Source organism: Kogia breviceps, chromosome 1 (genome assembly GCF_026419965.1).
Source record: "Kogia breviceps isolate mKogBre1 chromosome 1, mKogBre1 haplotype 1, whole genome shotgun sequence".
NCBI classification, from domain to species: domain Eukaryota; kingdom Metazoa; phylum Chordata; class Mammalia; order Artiodactyla; family Physeteridae; genus Kogia; species Kogia breviceps.
Window position 1 is genome coordinate 175,857,515 of NC_081310.1, and position 15,814 is coordinate 175,873,328.

Genomic DNA, 15,814 nt, shown 5'->3' on the forward strand with positions numbered 1-15,814 from the left:
TGTCACAGTACATGTAGACACATGTATTGCATGAACCATTTATATGAACTGTCCAGAATAGGCAAATCCATAGAGACAGAAGGAAAATTGTTAGTTGCCTGGGGATGCGGGAGTTGAGGGAAAATCACCTTCTCTTTGAGGTGATGAAAATGTCCTAAAGTCGATTGCAATGTTCGTTGCACAACTCTGTGAATAAACTAAAAGACACTGAATTATATGCTTTAGTTGGGGGAGTGTTTAGTATGTAAGTTATGTCTCAATAAAGCTGTTAAAATTTAAAAAACCAATGAGTCCACTCAAGATTCCTCTTGCCTGGGTGTGTAGGGTCTGTGCCTGTTATAGCAGGTACATCAGTGGAAGGGGATTAAATAGAGTCATATTCAAATTCCGTTTCTATCATCTGAGACTGTGTGACTTTGGAACCATTTGTGTGACCTTCCCGAGTCAATATTCTCAGCTGTGCAATGCACAGTTGCCCCTCCCGGCCACACTCCTGTGAATAACAAGTGAGAGCTAACACAGGTGGCCACCGTGCCCTAGGAGCTCTGTGTAAGCTCACAGAGGTCTCCTTCTCCAGGCTAGTTCAATAGACTGTATTTAAGCAGGACAAAATTGACCTTTGAAGCATACATTTAAAGTGACTTTTCCACATTACACTCTCCCATCAGACTGTCTCAGCTAACAAAATGGGAAGAGCAGCTCCTGCTACCAAAATGCTATGGGGTCAAACCAACAAAAAAAAAAAAGGAAATCCCCGGGCTTCCCTGGTGGCGCAGTGGTTGAGAATCCGCCTGCCGATGCAGGGGACGCGGGTTCGTGCCCCGGTCCGGGAAGATCCCACATGCTGCGGAGCGGCTGGGCCCGTGAGCCACGGCTGCTGAGCCTGTGCGTCCGGAGCCTGTGCTCCGCAACGGGAGAGGCCACAACAGTGAGAGGCCCGCGTACCGCAAAAAAAAAAAAAAAAAAAAAGGAAATCCCGACCCTATACCTGAAAACTATTAAAAGCTGTCCTGGGAGAAATAACTAAAGTCATTTACATATAGCAACAGGGAGAACGAACACTCCATAACAGACCCTCACCTGAGCACAGCCACGTGACACCCCGAGGGGCTCCTCCATCAGGGCCCAGGGGCATGTGCCGGGTGGCTTCCTTAAGGATGTGCGCTCTTGGTGGGGGGTAGGGGGGCGCTGGGAGGGTGGGGTGTGGTTTGTGCCATGACTTGTCTTGATCGCCCTTATCTCTTCTCTCGTCCCCAGGTTTTGAACTCATCAAATGTGAAGACCCAGGAACCCCCCAGTTTGGCTACAAGGTTCGCGATGGAGGCCATTTCGCAGGGAGCTCTGTGTCCTTCGGCTGTGACCCTGGCTACAGCCTGCGGGGCAGCGAGGAGCTGCTGTGTCTGAGCGGGGAACGCAGGACCTGGGACCGGCCGCTCCCCACTTGTGTCGGTAGGAGGCCTCTTGCTCTTCAGGTGACCCCCCTCAGGTGTCCCCTAATCCCGAGTTCCCAGCTCTGGTCTCATTAAGGCTCTCCCGTTGGCCCTCACACTCCAGGGCCTTGGGGCCATCTGAACCGTCCTGTTCACCGGAGTCATGGCTGGCCCTGCCCACACTTCCCCATGTCCTCACTCTGACACCTTATTACACCCGCACGGCAGCGAGGCCAGGAGGTGGCTTGCCACTGCCATACATTTAGCGAGCAGTACCAGAGCCAGGTCATGCCCTCAGAATCGTAATCCTCTCCTGGCAGAGAGGTGGGAGGGTCAGTGAGAAGGAAGAGGTGGACTTTTTGCCTGGTTCCAGGGGTTCCTGCAACACCAAGTCTCAGATGAGTCTCCAGCTCACTCTGGCCTCAGTTTCCCCATAGGCAAAATGGGGCTCCTGCTCGCTTTTCCGGAATGTTGAAAGAAAGAGTCAGGTCATGAACTAACATCTATCTTGTTCTTGAGAAAGAGTCCGATCATGAGCTAGCATCTACCTCACACTCAGGAAAGAATAAGATAATGAACCAGCACCTTCTTAAGCCTGTGGTGCTTCCAGAATGTCAGCACAGGCTCTCTGGAAGCTTCATCCATGTGTCACAGGACAAGAGAATCCTGGTCCAAGGCAGAAGTGGGAGATTGGCAACACCCGTCCTTCTGTCTGTGTGGCCTTTCCACCTCTCACCCCCCCGCCTCACTGCACGTGTGACCCTCCCTGCTGACCAGGATTCCACCACGCTGCCTTGTCCTGTATCCCCAGCCCCGAACACCAGACCTTTCCCTCTCTCCATCTCCTGCCCCATGGCTCACAACCTCAGCGTGGCTGTGCAGCTCTGGTTAATCTTATAAGGACAGAACATCCACTGGGAGAACGTTTAAGTGCCTACTAAGCGCCACCTGCCAGAATCCTCGCAGGTGCGTGTTTGGGTATGTGCAGAGGCAGAGAAATAAAAAAGGAAAGAATAAAGCATTCTTCCTGCCCTTGGGGAGTCCATACCTTGGCAAGGAGAAGAGACACATAAACAGGTCATTATAATACAAGATAAGCACTGTAAAAAGAGTAAGTGCCAAAGTGTTGAGGGAATGTGAGAAAGTTGTGCCTAGGAGGTGATATTTCAATTGAGACTTGAAAGGATGGGTAAATATCACCCACAGGAGGGGAGGTCAGGGCGATATTTTTTCCCCCAGGCGACTACATGTTAACAGGAGCTTCGACATTGTTACCCAACAGAGGGTCTAAAGGTGAGGATTTCAAACCTGACTGTGGATAGATCAGGATAGTGGACTCTAGAATCTTCCTCTGTCTGCTCAAGTCGACCTCATCCGCAGGCATGCCCCGTCCCTTTCTCCCTGCTTCCCTGTTTTTATCCCCTTGTTTCATTCATGTGCCAGGCCCTCTGCCAGGCACTGGGAATACAGGGAAAAGCAGATCCCAGGCCCGTGAGGGAGACACAGGCATAAACAGACAACAGTATGATGCCATAGGCAAGCCAAAGCAGACGAAATGTGAAGGAGGTGATGATTCACACTGCAAGACAATTATCTGCTTTGCAAAAAAACTCCACCGTAAGGTTCTTCTATCGAATCTGCCAGTTGATGCAAACTTAGAGAATCCACTCAAGCAGTGCTAGTGAGAGCACTTATACTTTGAACCTCAGAGGACTTCCCCACCGAGACTCCCTCAGGCCCTACGCAGGGGAGGAGGCTGTGTATTTGGGATTATGTGTGTGTAGTTTTACACATGTCACGTTGTGACCGACTTGATCGTGGTCTACCAGAAATGACTACTACAGCTGAAACATCCAGCTGTTTTCTTTGTGGATGAGTGGATGCTACAGCCCAAACGAAGCAGCCCAGGGCTGTAGGATGGAGATAAGGGAGAAGACCAGAAAGACCAGAGTCTCAGGGTCTTGTTGGTAAATCTGCTGCATGCCAGCCACCTGGCTCCTCCTGCCCCCCTGTCCGTCCCCAGATAAAGTGAGCCCCGAGGAAAGAGCAGTCGTGTCCCCGAGGAAGTGCTCCTGGTGCCCCTGCCTCCAAACACTCGCCTCTGGGAAGCAGGAGGGGATGTTCCATCAGGAATACGGAAGGAAGCTCCAGCCCAGGGCAGGGATAATGTCCTGCCCCGTTTCTAGCTGCCTCTGCTATTTGTGGAGCCGGAAAATCTTCCTCCCCACAGCTTACAACTCATCCTCTCACCCACACCCTGCTCCCTGCCGCCGGCCCATCCAACCCGACATCTCTCATTCAGGTTTGGCATCTCCCACCCCAACATCAACACGGGGGGGAGTTCCGCAGGAAGAAAGGGCCCGGTCTGTGCACAGGCTTTCTGCAGAGGGCCCCTCCCCCGCCCTGCCTTAGTGGGCCCGGGTCAAGCCATGGGGCCCAAGAGACGCTTGATGGGTCCTTTGTAGCAAAAGATGAAGGTCAGCCTCCCACGTGTGACTTTGATCCCCTCATCTCCTACTTCTAAGATCTTGCTTAATCAGATCTTTCCTACAAAGCTTTGCAACAAATCTCTTCATTTTCTCTCATGCTCCCTTGATTCAGACCCTTCATAGTAATTCGCCTGGGAAGCAGTAAGCTTCGCTCGTTCATTTGATCATCCACCCACCTATTCATTCAATAAACACTAGTTAAGGGGCTTCCCTGATGGCGCAGTGGTTGGGAGTCCGCCTGCCGATGCAGGGGGCGTGGGTTCGTGCCCCGGTCCGGGAGGATCCCACGTGCCGCGGAGCGGCTGGGCCCGTGGGCCATGGCCGCTGGGCCTGTGCGTCCGGAGCCTGCGCTCCGCAATGGGAGAGGCCACAACAGTGAGAGGCCCGCGTACCACAAGAAAAAATAAATAAAAAATAAAAAATAAACACTAGTTAAAGCATCTGTGGTGTGCCAAACACCATGCTAGGCACTTGATGTACAAATATAAGACAAGGTTCCTGCTGCTGAGGAGTGAAGGAGATAGATTTTCATAACCCGTTACACGTCTATGATACAAACCGGTCCATGTTATAATGGAGACACAAAAGAGGATAGTGTCAACTCGATGTGAGGAGGGGAGGGTGTCACAAAAGGTTTCATGGGGGAGATGTTGGCCGACTTGTCAGTCCAAGGAGAGGCCTGAAGAGGCCCAGTGGGTCTGGGCTTGTGGAGTTTATCACACTTGGCTGGACCAAGGGGTGCCAGGACGGGGCCAGAAAAGGCCACAGGGAGCCTCTCTGGGGAACTTGATGGGCTCTCCTGAGGAGCTTGGACTTCACTCTGGGAAGGAGGAAAGCAAGCAGTGATGTGGCCAGTGTGTACTTTAGAAAGATCCTTCTGGTGGCACTGCGGAGGCGGACGCAACTCTGCCACCCTAGAGATGGTAAGGGCCTGAGCCACGACTCTAACAACGGGGGCGGAGTGGGGGCAGATGTGAAAAGCGTCCCCGAGGTTCAGGCCCTGGGGCTCAGAGGCAGATTAGACAAGGGGAGGAAGAAGGCCAGCAGGATCACCAGCTTCTGACCTGGAGGGCTGCTCTGATGAGGAGATGGACCTCTTCACTGGTGCCCTGCCTCTAGGTCCACCCCTCTGCGCCCCTTCACACTGCTACAGGAGCATTCTCTCTAGTGTGTAAAGGGCACTAATGTGTGCAGTGATCAGTTTACTCTCGTGCATAAGCACTGTGGTTCTGTGCAGTGCCCTTCGATGAACGATGCTCGCCCAGCTTTCCAGCCCTGCCTCCCTCCAGGCCCCATCTCATACCCCGTCCCCCAAGCCGCCATGCTGTCTCTCACCCCCAGGAAGTTCGCAACACTCTTCCCTGTCGGCCTCCCCAGCCTACGTCTCCCACCCACCCTCCCGCCTCCCCCTGCCCTGAGCCGGAAAAAACTGATCACCTCCTCCTCTGTGCTGCCGCTTGCCGTGAACGTGCGTGCGTCAGGGCGCACACTGTGGCCGCCTCTTCCTCCAGGTCTCCGGAGGAAGGACGCCATGCCTTGTGCCCCTGGCACGTGACACAGGCCCAGTTCCTGTCAGTGACCAGGTTCAGGTGTCTGCACATTCTCAGGAGACCTCAAAGAGTCTGGTCCCAGAGTGGGCCAGCAGCCCTCTACCCCCAGGGACCTTTTTTTTAATAGCTTTAATGAGATAGACTTCACATACCATACAGTTGGCCCGTTTAAAGTGGACCACTCAGTGCTTTTTAGTGTATTCACAGGGTTGTACAACCATCACCACAATCGAATTTTTGAACATCTTGTCTCCCCAGAAGGAACCCTATACCCATTAGCAGTCCCTCCCCCTGGCACTCCACTTCAGGCCTTGGCAACTGCAAATGTACTTTCTGGCTTTGTAGATTTGTCTGTTCTGGATATTTTATATAAATAGAAACACACAGTATGTGGCTTTTTGCGCCTGGCTTCTCTAACACAGCCTAATGTTTTCAATATTATGTTCGTCCACGTTGTATCATGTGTCGGTACCCCATTCTTTTTTATGATCAAGTAATATTCCATTGTGTGGGTATACCACATTTGTTCATCTGTTCAACAGCTGATGGACATTTGGGTCATTTCCCTTTTTTTGGATATCTTGAATAATGCTGCAATGGTCATTCGTGTACAAGCTTTCATCTGAACATACGTTTTCGTATTCTTGAGTATATATCCAAGAGCAAAATTGCTGGGGTCATAGGGCAACGTTTTGAGGACCTATATAGGAAACCATTTTCCAAAGCAGCTGCACCATTTTGCACTCCCACCAGCAATGGGTTCCAGTTTCTCTGCATCCTCACCTACACATTAGTTAGTCTGTCTTTTTGATTATAACCATCCTAGAGGTTGTGAAGTGGGATCTCATTGTGGTTTTGATTTACATTTCCCTAATGACTAATGATGTTACACATCTTTTCCTGCGCTTATTGGCCATCTGTATACTTTCTTTGCAGAAATGTCTATTCAAAGGCTCTGCCAATTTTTTAACTGAACTCTGTCTTTTCATTGTTGAGTTGTAGGGGCTTTTGTAGATCCTGGATACAAGTCTCGTCCAAGGGCCTTTCTCTATGCTGCGCTCAGCCACCTGGAATGAACGAGAGGGACCCTGGCACACAGACCAGAGGAGCCAATGGGTGGGTGCTGTGAGCACAGGTCACCCCCTGAAGCTCACTCTTCTGGGATTTCTTTCAGCCGAGTGTGGCGGGACGGTGAAAGGAGAGGTGTCAGGGCAGGTGCTGTCACCCGGGTATCCAGCTCCCTATGAACACAACCTCAACTGCATCTGGACCATCGAGGCCAATGCCAGCTGCACCATCGGGTAAGTGCCAGGGCCAGCAGAGGAACCACTGCCAGCTGTTCAGGGGAGTGAGTCATCGCCAGTCCACCAGCCAGTGGCTGCTCCTGCCCACCTCACCTGGAGGCCCTGGTCAGCAGCAGTGGTGGTTATGACCCCAGGCTCAGGCCGGGGCCCACGGAAAACCTGAAGAGGCCAGCCTCGGCATCACAGGGCTGCAATCCAAGTTCAGACAATTCACTGGCCTAGGCAGTACAGTGTCCGCACGGTAGCTGAGGGCATAGGCGTGAATCCCAGCCCAGCCATTTGCCATTTGTAGGACTTTGGGTAAGTTTCTTCTCCTCTCCTTCTGTGGCGTATGGGTTATAATATTGGCTTCTCGGGATAAAGCATCTAACTGAGACACTGCAGGTAATGTACTCAGCACAGTGCTTGAAACATAGTGAATATTTATTCATGGTTCGGTGGTTATTTCTCTGATGGTAGTAACGGTCAGTTTAGAACTGTATGACCCCAGATTGCTTCCCTTTCTCAATCTGAGTTTCTACATCTGTAAAATGAGAACAAAAATGCTTGTGATTTAGAGTTGTGGGAGGAAGAGTCAGAAAAGCCCAGCATACTGTCAGGTACTGTGTACGTATTCCCTCAAAATGTAACTTCTGGGCTTCCCTGGTGGCGCAGTGGTTGAGAGTCCGCCTGCCGATGCAGCGGACACGGGTTCGTGTCCCGGTCTGGGAAGATCCCACGTGCCGCGGAGCGGCTGGGCCCGTGAGCCGTGGCCGCTGAGCCTGCGCGTCCGGAGCCTGTGCTCTGCAGCGGGAGAGGCCACAACAGTGAGAGGCCCGAGTACCTCCATGTACGTGCCTGACTAACAGCAATTACTTTTTGGAGTTCCAAAGAGTCAGAGAAGAAAGGAGCTTTACCATTTATTGAGCACAGGGCCTGGCACACGTAATGTCTTATTAACTCTTCACGGTAGCCCTGGCAATACGAATAGTAAGCCCTAAAAATAAATAGACATTCTTATTACTCGCATTTTATAGGTGAGAGAACTGAGATTCCAGGAGAATGCATAGTGTGTCTAAGCTTACACAGTGAATCAGAAAGCTGGGGCGTGGATCCAGGTCTTTCTGCATCTTCGCACCAGATAATGCTGCTGGCAAACTGGGTTCAGAGAAGCCGTGAGGAAGAGAGGAGGTTGGCGTGGCAGGATGGATGAGGTGTGGAAAGAGAATTGAACCAGGCAGTTGGAGCGGGAATGGTCTGGCTGGAGTGGGGAATGCATGTGGAAAGGAATGGGAGACAGAGCGGGTTATAGGGTGCAGCCTACAGAGGATTCTAAATGCCAGTAAACAAGAGGGAGGTGGAAGTTTCCTAAGCAGGGTTATTTACAGTGGAGAGAGCTCACGGGAAGAAAACCAGTCAGAAGTCTGTCGCAGTCATCCAGGGATGAACGGTTGAGACTTTGGAATAGTGGGGAGTCAAGACAAGAGGCAGAAGTTGTGGCTAGGAGAGGTTCCCTGCCCTGGCGAGGTCTCCGTGAAGGGCAGCTGGCTGAACGGCTGTGTGGCTGCCAGAGATACAGCTGTTTGCACGTTCGCTGATGTACACGTGGTCTTAGACCCAGTCCAATTAAAGAAATGTCTGAAGTGTTTGCCACGTGCAAGTTTTTGAGCTCAGCCCTGTGCAAAATGAGGTCAGCAGAGCTCCTGGGGGTTTTGTGTTAAATACAAAACTTCATCCCACGCTGCTGCTGGGATCACTTTCTGGAATCGTGCCTGATCAACTCGCACTCTAACTAGAACCCTTGCGTGGCACCCATATGCTCACAGGAGCTGAACATCTTATCCTGGTTTTCAAGGCTGTCAGGACTTCAACCCACCTCCCAACCTTTTTTCCCACCACTACTCTTCAGTGACAAAGCTGAATCGCTAATGGCCTCTGTACATGTACTCATGGCCGTGCTCGGTGCCTTGGTTTCCACTCGGCCCTCCCCGGAATGCCCCCCTCCCTCCAAAGGCTTATGTCTACAGCTCTCGCTCCCTCAAAGTCAAGTGCACATGTCAGCTCACCCAGGAAGTCTCCCCCCAGTCCACTCTCAGGAGACTCCCAGGTGTCCTTCCTCCGCTTCTGCGTTCCCATTACCCATGGCCTGTGTTTCCCTTATGACGCTGACCACTCTTCTCTCATTACCCTCCAGCTTTACCTCCCCAGCCAGAGCCATGCTCTCTGCCCAGTTCATCTTCACAAGTCTCCTGGCTCTCAGCACAGTGGCAGAGGCTTAACAAGTGTCAAGAGTTGAATGAGTGAATGAATGAAGCAAGCAGGACCCAGATAGAAAGGTAGTTTTATGACTAGCAGATCCATGAAGGTCCCTCAGTAAATAGTAAATGAACAATGAATTCATCACAGGTGTCTCCAGAGGCAAATCAGGAGGTTTTCCCACATTCCCACCTTGCACGTCACTCATTCATTCATTCGTTCCTCCATGTAACAGCTGTCTGCGGAATACGTGACAGTGCCTGTGGGAGACACTGACGTTGCCCAGATGAATAAGACCACGGCCGCTGTTGGCAAAGAGGAGATGTGCGCGTACACAGAGCGAGGTGGTGGAAGGAGGGCGCGGGGGACTAAGCAACAGGACAGGAGACCGGAGAGGCTCTCCTGGAAATGAAAACACCAGAGTAAGCCGTGTAGGGTGGAGAGGAGTTGCCGGGTAGCCAAGGAAGGAGGTTGGCAAGACAGAAGGGCCTACTAGGCAGAAGGGGTGAGGCAGGGTGTGTGGGCTCAAGGAGCTGGTCTCCATGGCTCGAGCATCACCTGAGATTTGGTGGAGGGGTGGGCCATGGTGAGGGATGAAACTGGTGGAGCGGGCTGCGTGCAGCCAGAGCGCAGAGGACCGTGGCGGCCAAGATGCTGAGTTTGGCCCTGTCCTGGCTGCCTTGTGGAGAAGGGGACAGATGGGGTCTGGCACCCCAGTGAGGAGGAGGCTGTCTCCAGAGCGTCATTGGGATGAGGAGACCTGAACCCTGCCAGTGGCGATGGGATGGAGAAGAAGGGACGAGTTCAGGAGACATTTAAGGAGTCACACCAGCCGGTCTCATTCACCTCAAGAAATGTGGAAACTGAGATTTCTTCTGTTTCCCTATTTTTTGTTGTGCAACATGCAATATGTAAAATAGAAAAGTCAAACAGTATGCCGAGCACCTGCTTACCTACCACCTAGACTCAACTACTGTGAATATTTGCCCTCTTTCTTTTTTTTCCCTCTGTCTCTTTTTTTTTGGCTGGATCACACAAAGGTAACCGTAGACATCCTGATACTTCTTGCCTAAGTACTTGGGCGTGCATCTCCTCCATGGCGTAGTAACCTTAGCACACCTATGACATGCGACATCAGTCCCTGGGAATTCAGGTTTAGGAGAGGGGTGGGAGGAGAGCCGGGAGATCTCAGAGCGGCTGACAGGGAGAGCACAAGAATTCAGTGATGGCCTTTCTGGACAGACGTGAGGACTGTTATCACTTACAGGAATGATGGGTGTGGGGTGGGGTGGGCTGGAGGGGAGAGCAGAGCATCCCTTCCTAGCCCTCAGGAAGAGAGGATCGAGACAAATAGAGGAAATATTCTCTCCAGAGATAGAAAGAACTATAGAGGGGGCCTGCTGGGGGTGTGTGTGAGGACCCCGAGGTGGGGAATGGCGGGGAGAGGATGAAAGTAACCTCAGCCCTCGATTGGGAAGGCTTCTTGGAGCCACACAACCTCAAAGGAGCTGATGCCACATGAGCAGAGGCTGCACGGAGAGTGACCAAAAGATGGGGATGGAGTGATGGGACACTTTCGCCTTCCTCCTGCGATCCCTCCACCCCAGGCTGCCGTGCCAGCCAGCGTCTGCAGTGCCCACCTGCACATCTGTGCTCTAGCGTGTTCCGTCCCTCTCCCTCACCGCCCCCCATACCCCGCCACCCCTCCCTCGAATCACCAGCCACAAAGTTAAGGGAATTTGTAATCAGATAGAATTCAGACAAACACAAAAAAGCCCGTTTTGTGTTTGTGCCCTTATTCAGAGTAAGAGTTATTATTTTTTAAGTGAGAATTTCTTTATGGAATTTTTCTTTATAGAAAAGAGATACTCATTTTTTTAAAATTCAAAGTATAAACCATAGAGAAGTTTATAAAGTAGAAATCAAAAGTTCCCATCGTCTTACTCTGTTCTCCTCTGCACACCCTTCATAAGATAGCCATTGATATCTATTTGTTCAACTTCCTCTTTTAGGTATTTTGTATGCCAGCGTATACAGAAAGCAAATGCAGTAAGCATGCTTGCTAGAACAAGATCACCTCTTTGACTGGCTCAGTAACTTGCTTTTTGTTTTACCCTTTACTCATATGTCATCATCTTATCCTCTCAGTCTATATAGATCAGCCTCATCCTGGTGGGTGGTTACAGGGAATTCTGTTGTCTGTACGACCATAATTTATTTAACTACTTTCCTATTGATAAAGTGAATATTTTCAGTTTTTCGCCCCAGTAAACATCCTTACACATGAATCTTTGAACAGTTGTCCAATTAGTTCCTTAGGATATGTTCTTAAAAGGCAAATTTTGATACATGACCTCCAATTTCCCTCTAGCTATTGCAGCAATTTACACATCTACCAAAAGCCTGCTTCCCTACCCAGCCTCACTTTATGCTGTCAATCCTGGCAGTGTTAGCCAGTTTGATGGGCAAGATGGTATTTAATTGCCTTTGCTGCTTCAAGCTCTTTGTATATTTTTCTATGGGGGAGTTTATTTTTTCTCATATAGACTGTTCAGCTGGGTTTATTTCTAGTCTATAATTTTACGTTAGATTTCTTTTCAACCTGAGTATTTAAGAATGTCTTAAACATTACGAAGTTATATATTTTGTATGATTTTTAAATCAGTTCCACTTTTACTGCATTGTGCCCTTGTTACTTTTTGAATTTTTTCTTACTTATGTTCTATGTATATTTGAAGAAAGGGAAAAGAGTTCGGGGATTTATACATTTGTTTTTACATCCAATGTATTACGCTTTCTTTCAAACAAAATATATTATGCTTTTTATTGCTTTTTTAAAAGTTTTAACTCTTCCTGTTTTTAGTTGATTTGATTTAATTTGCTCTGTTTCTCCTCTGGTGATTTGAAAGATCTATATTCCATTTGCATTCAGCCGGTGGTCTTGTGTTTTCATTCATTCTGTTTTCAACAGTATTTATTCTGTTATTCCTCCCTCTTTATTTTGGAAATCTTGTTTTGGTTTTCGTTTTTATTTCAAGAAAACTGCACTTTTTTGTTTTCAGATTGCTCTGGACAGCTTACTTTTGTTTTTATCAATGCATTACCATCTTGCATCTCTCTGAGGACAGTATTTATGTTTTGTTTTACAATAGCTCCTGTTTTTCCCCCACATCGACTGCGTCCTGCAGTTGGGCCATTTGGGCTGATCATTCAGCTGGATTCCTTTGAAGAGCTGACTGTCTTTATGTCCCAATTGTCCTCCCAGTTGCCATTCATTCAGTATCGAGTTGCAGCTGAGAGCCAGACTCGGCCACCACACTACCTACCACTCTTATTCTCTCTGTAGCTTGGGAAGCTCTTCAAGCAGGCACCCTGTGCCTCAGTCCTCTTCTCTGTTACACGGTGATTAAAATAGTACCTACCACTTGAGGCTGCTGTGAGGGTGAAGTGAGCTAACATATCTGAACACTTAGAACAGTGCCTGGGACGTAATTCCCAAATGTGGAGAACCCCCTCCACGAGCTGTAGGTGGTTGTTCATTGGACCCAGATGGACATCCCGGAGCACAGCAGGTGATAGGTCACCCCTTAGATCACAGATGGTGGGCGCCGTGCTGTTGGTGGGGGCAGGTGTCAAGCAGGTCTTTCCCTTGGGTGTGCCAGCTGGGAGGAGATGTGTGACAGCCCACAGGCCAGTCCATGAGACTGTCCCCGGGGGCGCAGACAGAAGGCTTGCAGATGCCTCCCAGCACCCTGCTCAGCCTCAACCAAGCATTGGAGGCAACGGGAGGGATCCGTGGTTGCCTCACCCCCAGCAAGCTGGGCAAAGAGAGTCCCTTTCCAGGAGTACCCAGGGGGACAGTGGGTGGCTGCAGGGATTCACATTCAGGCTCACCCCTGGGTGGGGCCCAAGCAGGAAAGTGGGCCCTTCCTGGGTGTGCACAGCAAGGGTGGGCTGGCTGTGAGACCCTGCCCTTGAACGTGGGCGGCGGGGGTGGGGTGGGGGGCAGCCTACAGCATTTGGCAAGTGTTTCTCCCTGAGGACCAAGAATGTGACAGGCTGACTGATGAACTCTGTCCAGGCCTGGCAGCTAACAGCAGGAGAACAGACCAGGGAACTGCGCCCTTCATGTCACCCCTAACTACATTGTCAGTTCATAGAACATGGAAGTTTCAGCCCACACGGGTGGGACCTCTTCTCAGTTTCCAATGTTGGGTCTGAGTTTTCCTTTTGATAATCAGTGGACCAGCTCAGATGACAACTGGGGAAGAGGGGGAGGCAAAGCCTTTTGCTCTTGGGCCTCCCCTCTACTCAGTGTTTATCCAGTCTCTACAGCATACCAGGTTCTAGATCAGTTATTATTGTCCCCATTTTATAGATGGGATCATTGAGGCCCAGAAAGAATGAATGTCTCACAATTACCCAGTGATACCGATTTCAAGCCCATTCTGTCTGGCCCCAGTCTACCCTTCTGACCCTGGTTTAGTTCCATTTAACAAACCAGGACATTGAACACCTTCTCTGTGCCAGAGGCTGTGTGATGCTGTGTGGTGGGAAACACAAAGATCAGACCGTGGCCAGTCCTTGTCTGCCAGGGGCTCATATTCTAGTGGGAAATAGGCAAATAAACAGGTACCCCCCAAGACAGTAAGTGCAAGCCAAGTTCAGTAATGGGGAAGAGAAAGACAAGTTCTACCTGGAGGTGTAGAGGGGAAGCATGCCAAATGAGGGGAAGGAGAGTGAAAGCATGAACCTAGGGGAAAGTATAGGGTCTGTTCACAAAGGAGGAACAAGCAGTCACTTGATGTGGCTGGATGTGGGGGAACAAGGTTGCATGGGTAGAGACGGGTCTCTGCGGGACCCTGAATGCCAAGATGAGAACTCTACATAGATTTCTCAGGATAACGAGCAGCCACTGGAATAATTTGAAGACAGTAACGACATTCAGTTCATTTAAAAACTTGGAGCACTTAGTGCCAGGCATTCTGCCAGGCACTGAGGGTATAAATATAAATAAGAAACAGTCTTTTCCCTTGAAGGTCTCAGTCTTACAGATAAAAATTTTATCCATTAGGAATGAAAATAGAAGAACTGACTAAAGCTGGCTTCAGCAGATGGGGGTTCACTTTTTCTCCTGGAAAAAGAATCTGAAGATCCCATCCAGACCTGGTGCAGCTACTTAGGATGCCATTGCTTTTCTTCTTGTTCTGCCATCCTTAGGCTTTCGTCCTCATAGTTACCTAGTCAGCTGCTGCAGCTCCAGGCATTGTGTCTGTGTTCCAGTCTCAAAGAAGAGGGAAGAGGAAAGGGAGCAGAGCTTTCTTCTAGTGAGGGTTTACATATTTATTGAGGAAGAACCACCATCCTCACAGACATCTTCCTACATTCCATTAGTCTGAACTTGCCATGACTGACTGAGGGAAAGTGAGAGATCAGTTTTGTTTTGCTTTTACGGTTTCAGTAGTAAAGACAGATGAGAGGTTTGGAAATGGAGTACAGATAAGCCTGCCTAGAGTGCCTACTTAGATTCTTATATAACGAAATAAATGCTATAGTAGAAGTATGTACAAAACACAATAGAAAGCATTTGTAAGGCCAGTTCATAATTTTAGGTGGCAGCTGAGGGGCAGGGTGTTACAGACAGGAAGTGCTATTCTAGCTACACTTTACTGAACAGTAGTAGTTCACCATGCAGAGTGGAGGTAAAGACCTTCCAGGCATGTAAAAGAGAGGAAGGGGTAGGTAGCTGCTTCTGAAAGAGCTCATTATCTGGCATGTCGTGATGATATCTCCACTTCAGGAAGTTCAGTGGCAGCAATGCAGAGATAAATTGACTGCGAAACCAAGGAGGAATTGAGTATAACTGTTTGAGGGGTCCTGGTTACACGCAGAAGAACTGAGTACAAATTAGGTTGAGGTTGAGAGCTCTATGTGGCTGGCTATAAAGAAGGGAAGGGGGAAAGGGATAAGACACAGTGCTTTGCTGGTAGGCTTTCCATGAAGAGATCTGGGGCACTTGGAGAATAGAGAACTTATTGTTCCTGGAAGCTCTGATTTCTGCTCCTAATGCCCATTTAGTTATAAAGTTCATGTTTGGCTAATAGTCCTAGTTTGTTGATTTTTAACTATGGAGATGCTTCTTAATGATTAACACGAGGGCCACCTGGGAACTCTGTTCTTGGCTGTTGGTTAAGATGAAGTAGGATTGCTGAGAGAGGGGGCCATGGTTTTGATTAACCAGAACCCCTGCCCAGTGGAACTTGTCTTCCTGGGAGGATGCTGGACTAGACAAAGCATCTGGCTGTGCCTGAAGCCCAGATGGCCCCGCTGCAGTTTCATATCAATCAGAGGGCAGCAATTCCCCACTGAGGTCACTGAGGCTTCCCTTTACCCAGCAAGCAGGCAGCTGGCCCAGAGGAGGCACCAGAAGTAAAGCTTCTGTTCATAGCTCTTGCCAGGAATTGTGGCTGCAGGTTTAGCAGCTTCCAGAAGGTTTATTTTCTTGCAGTGACAGCAAGTCAGACCTTAAACAGAGAAGGTCCTTGTACTCATACCACAAGAACTGACCTCCTGAAGGAACTGAACAGATAAGCACAAACACGATGGGGTATGGCTTTGTCAGATTTACAGTTTCAACAAACCAACAAAAAGGAGCTCAAAAGTGTTTGAAGGAGAGGATGTAGGTAACCTGGTAGGTATAAATGTAGCTTTAAGAGTAGTGGTGCTCTCTGGCACTTTAGCTTTTCATAGGTTACCTCTAGAAAAAAAAAAAAACACACAAACTACTTCAAATTATCCAAGAATAA

The 15,814-nt window shown here is 49.5% G+C and overlaps 1 protein-coding gene across 1 annotated transcript in view; it reads left to right on the plus strand.

Moving 5' to 3' along the window:
* Positions 1–15,814, plus strand: part of CSMD2 (CUB and Sushi multiple domains 2) — a 655,429-nt gene that overhangs the window by 454,841 nt on the left and 184,774 nt on the right. The window contains exons 24-25 of the mRNA XM_059070872.2: positions 1,258–1,449; positions 6,644–6,770. Of these exons, the coding sequence (XP_058926855.1) occupies positions 1,258–1,449; positions 6,644–6,770 (319 nt within the window). The remainder of the gene's footprint in view (positions 1–1,257; positions 1,450–6,643; positions 6,771–15,814) is intronic.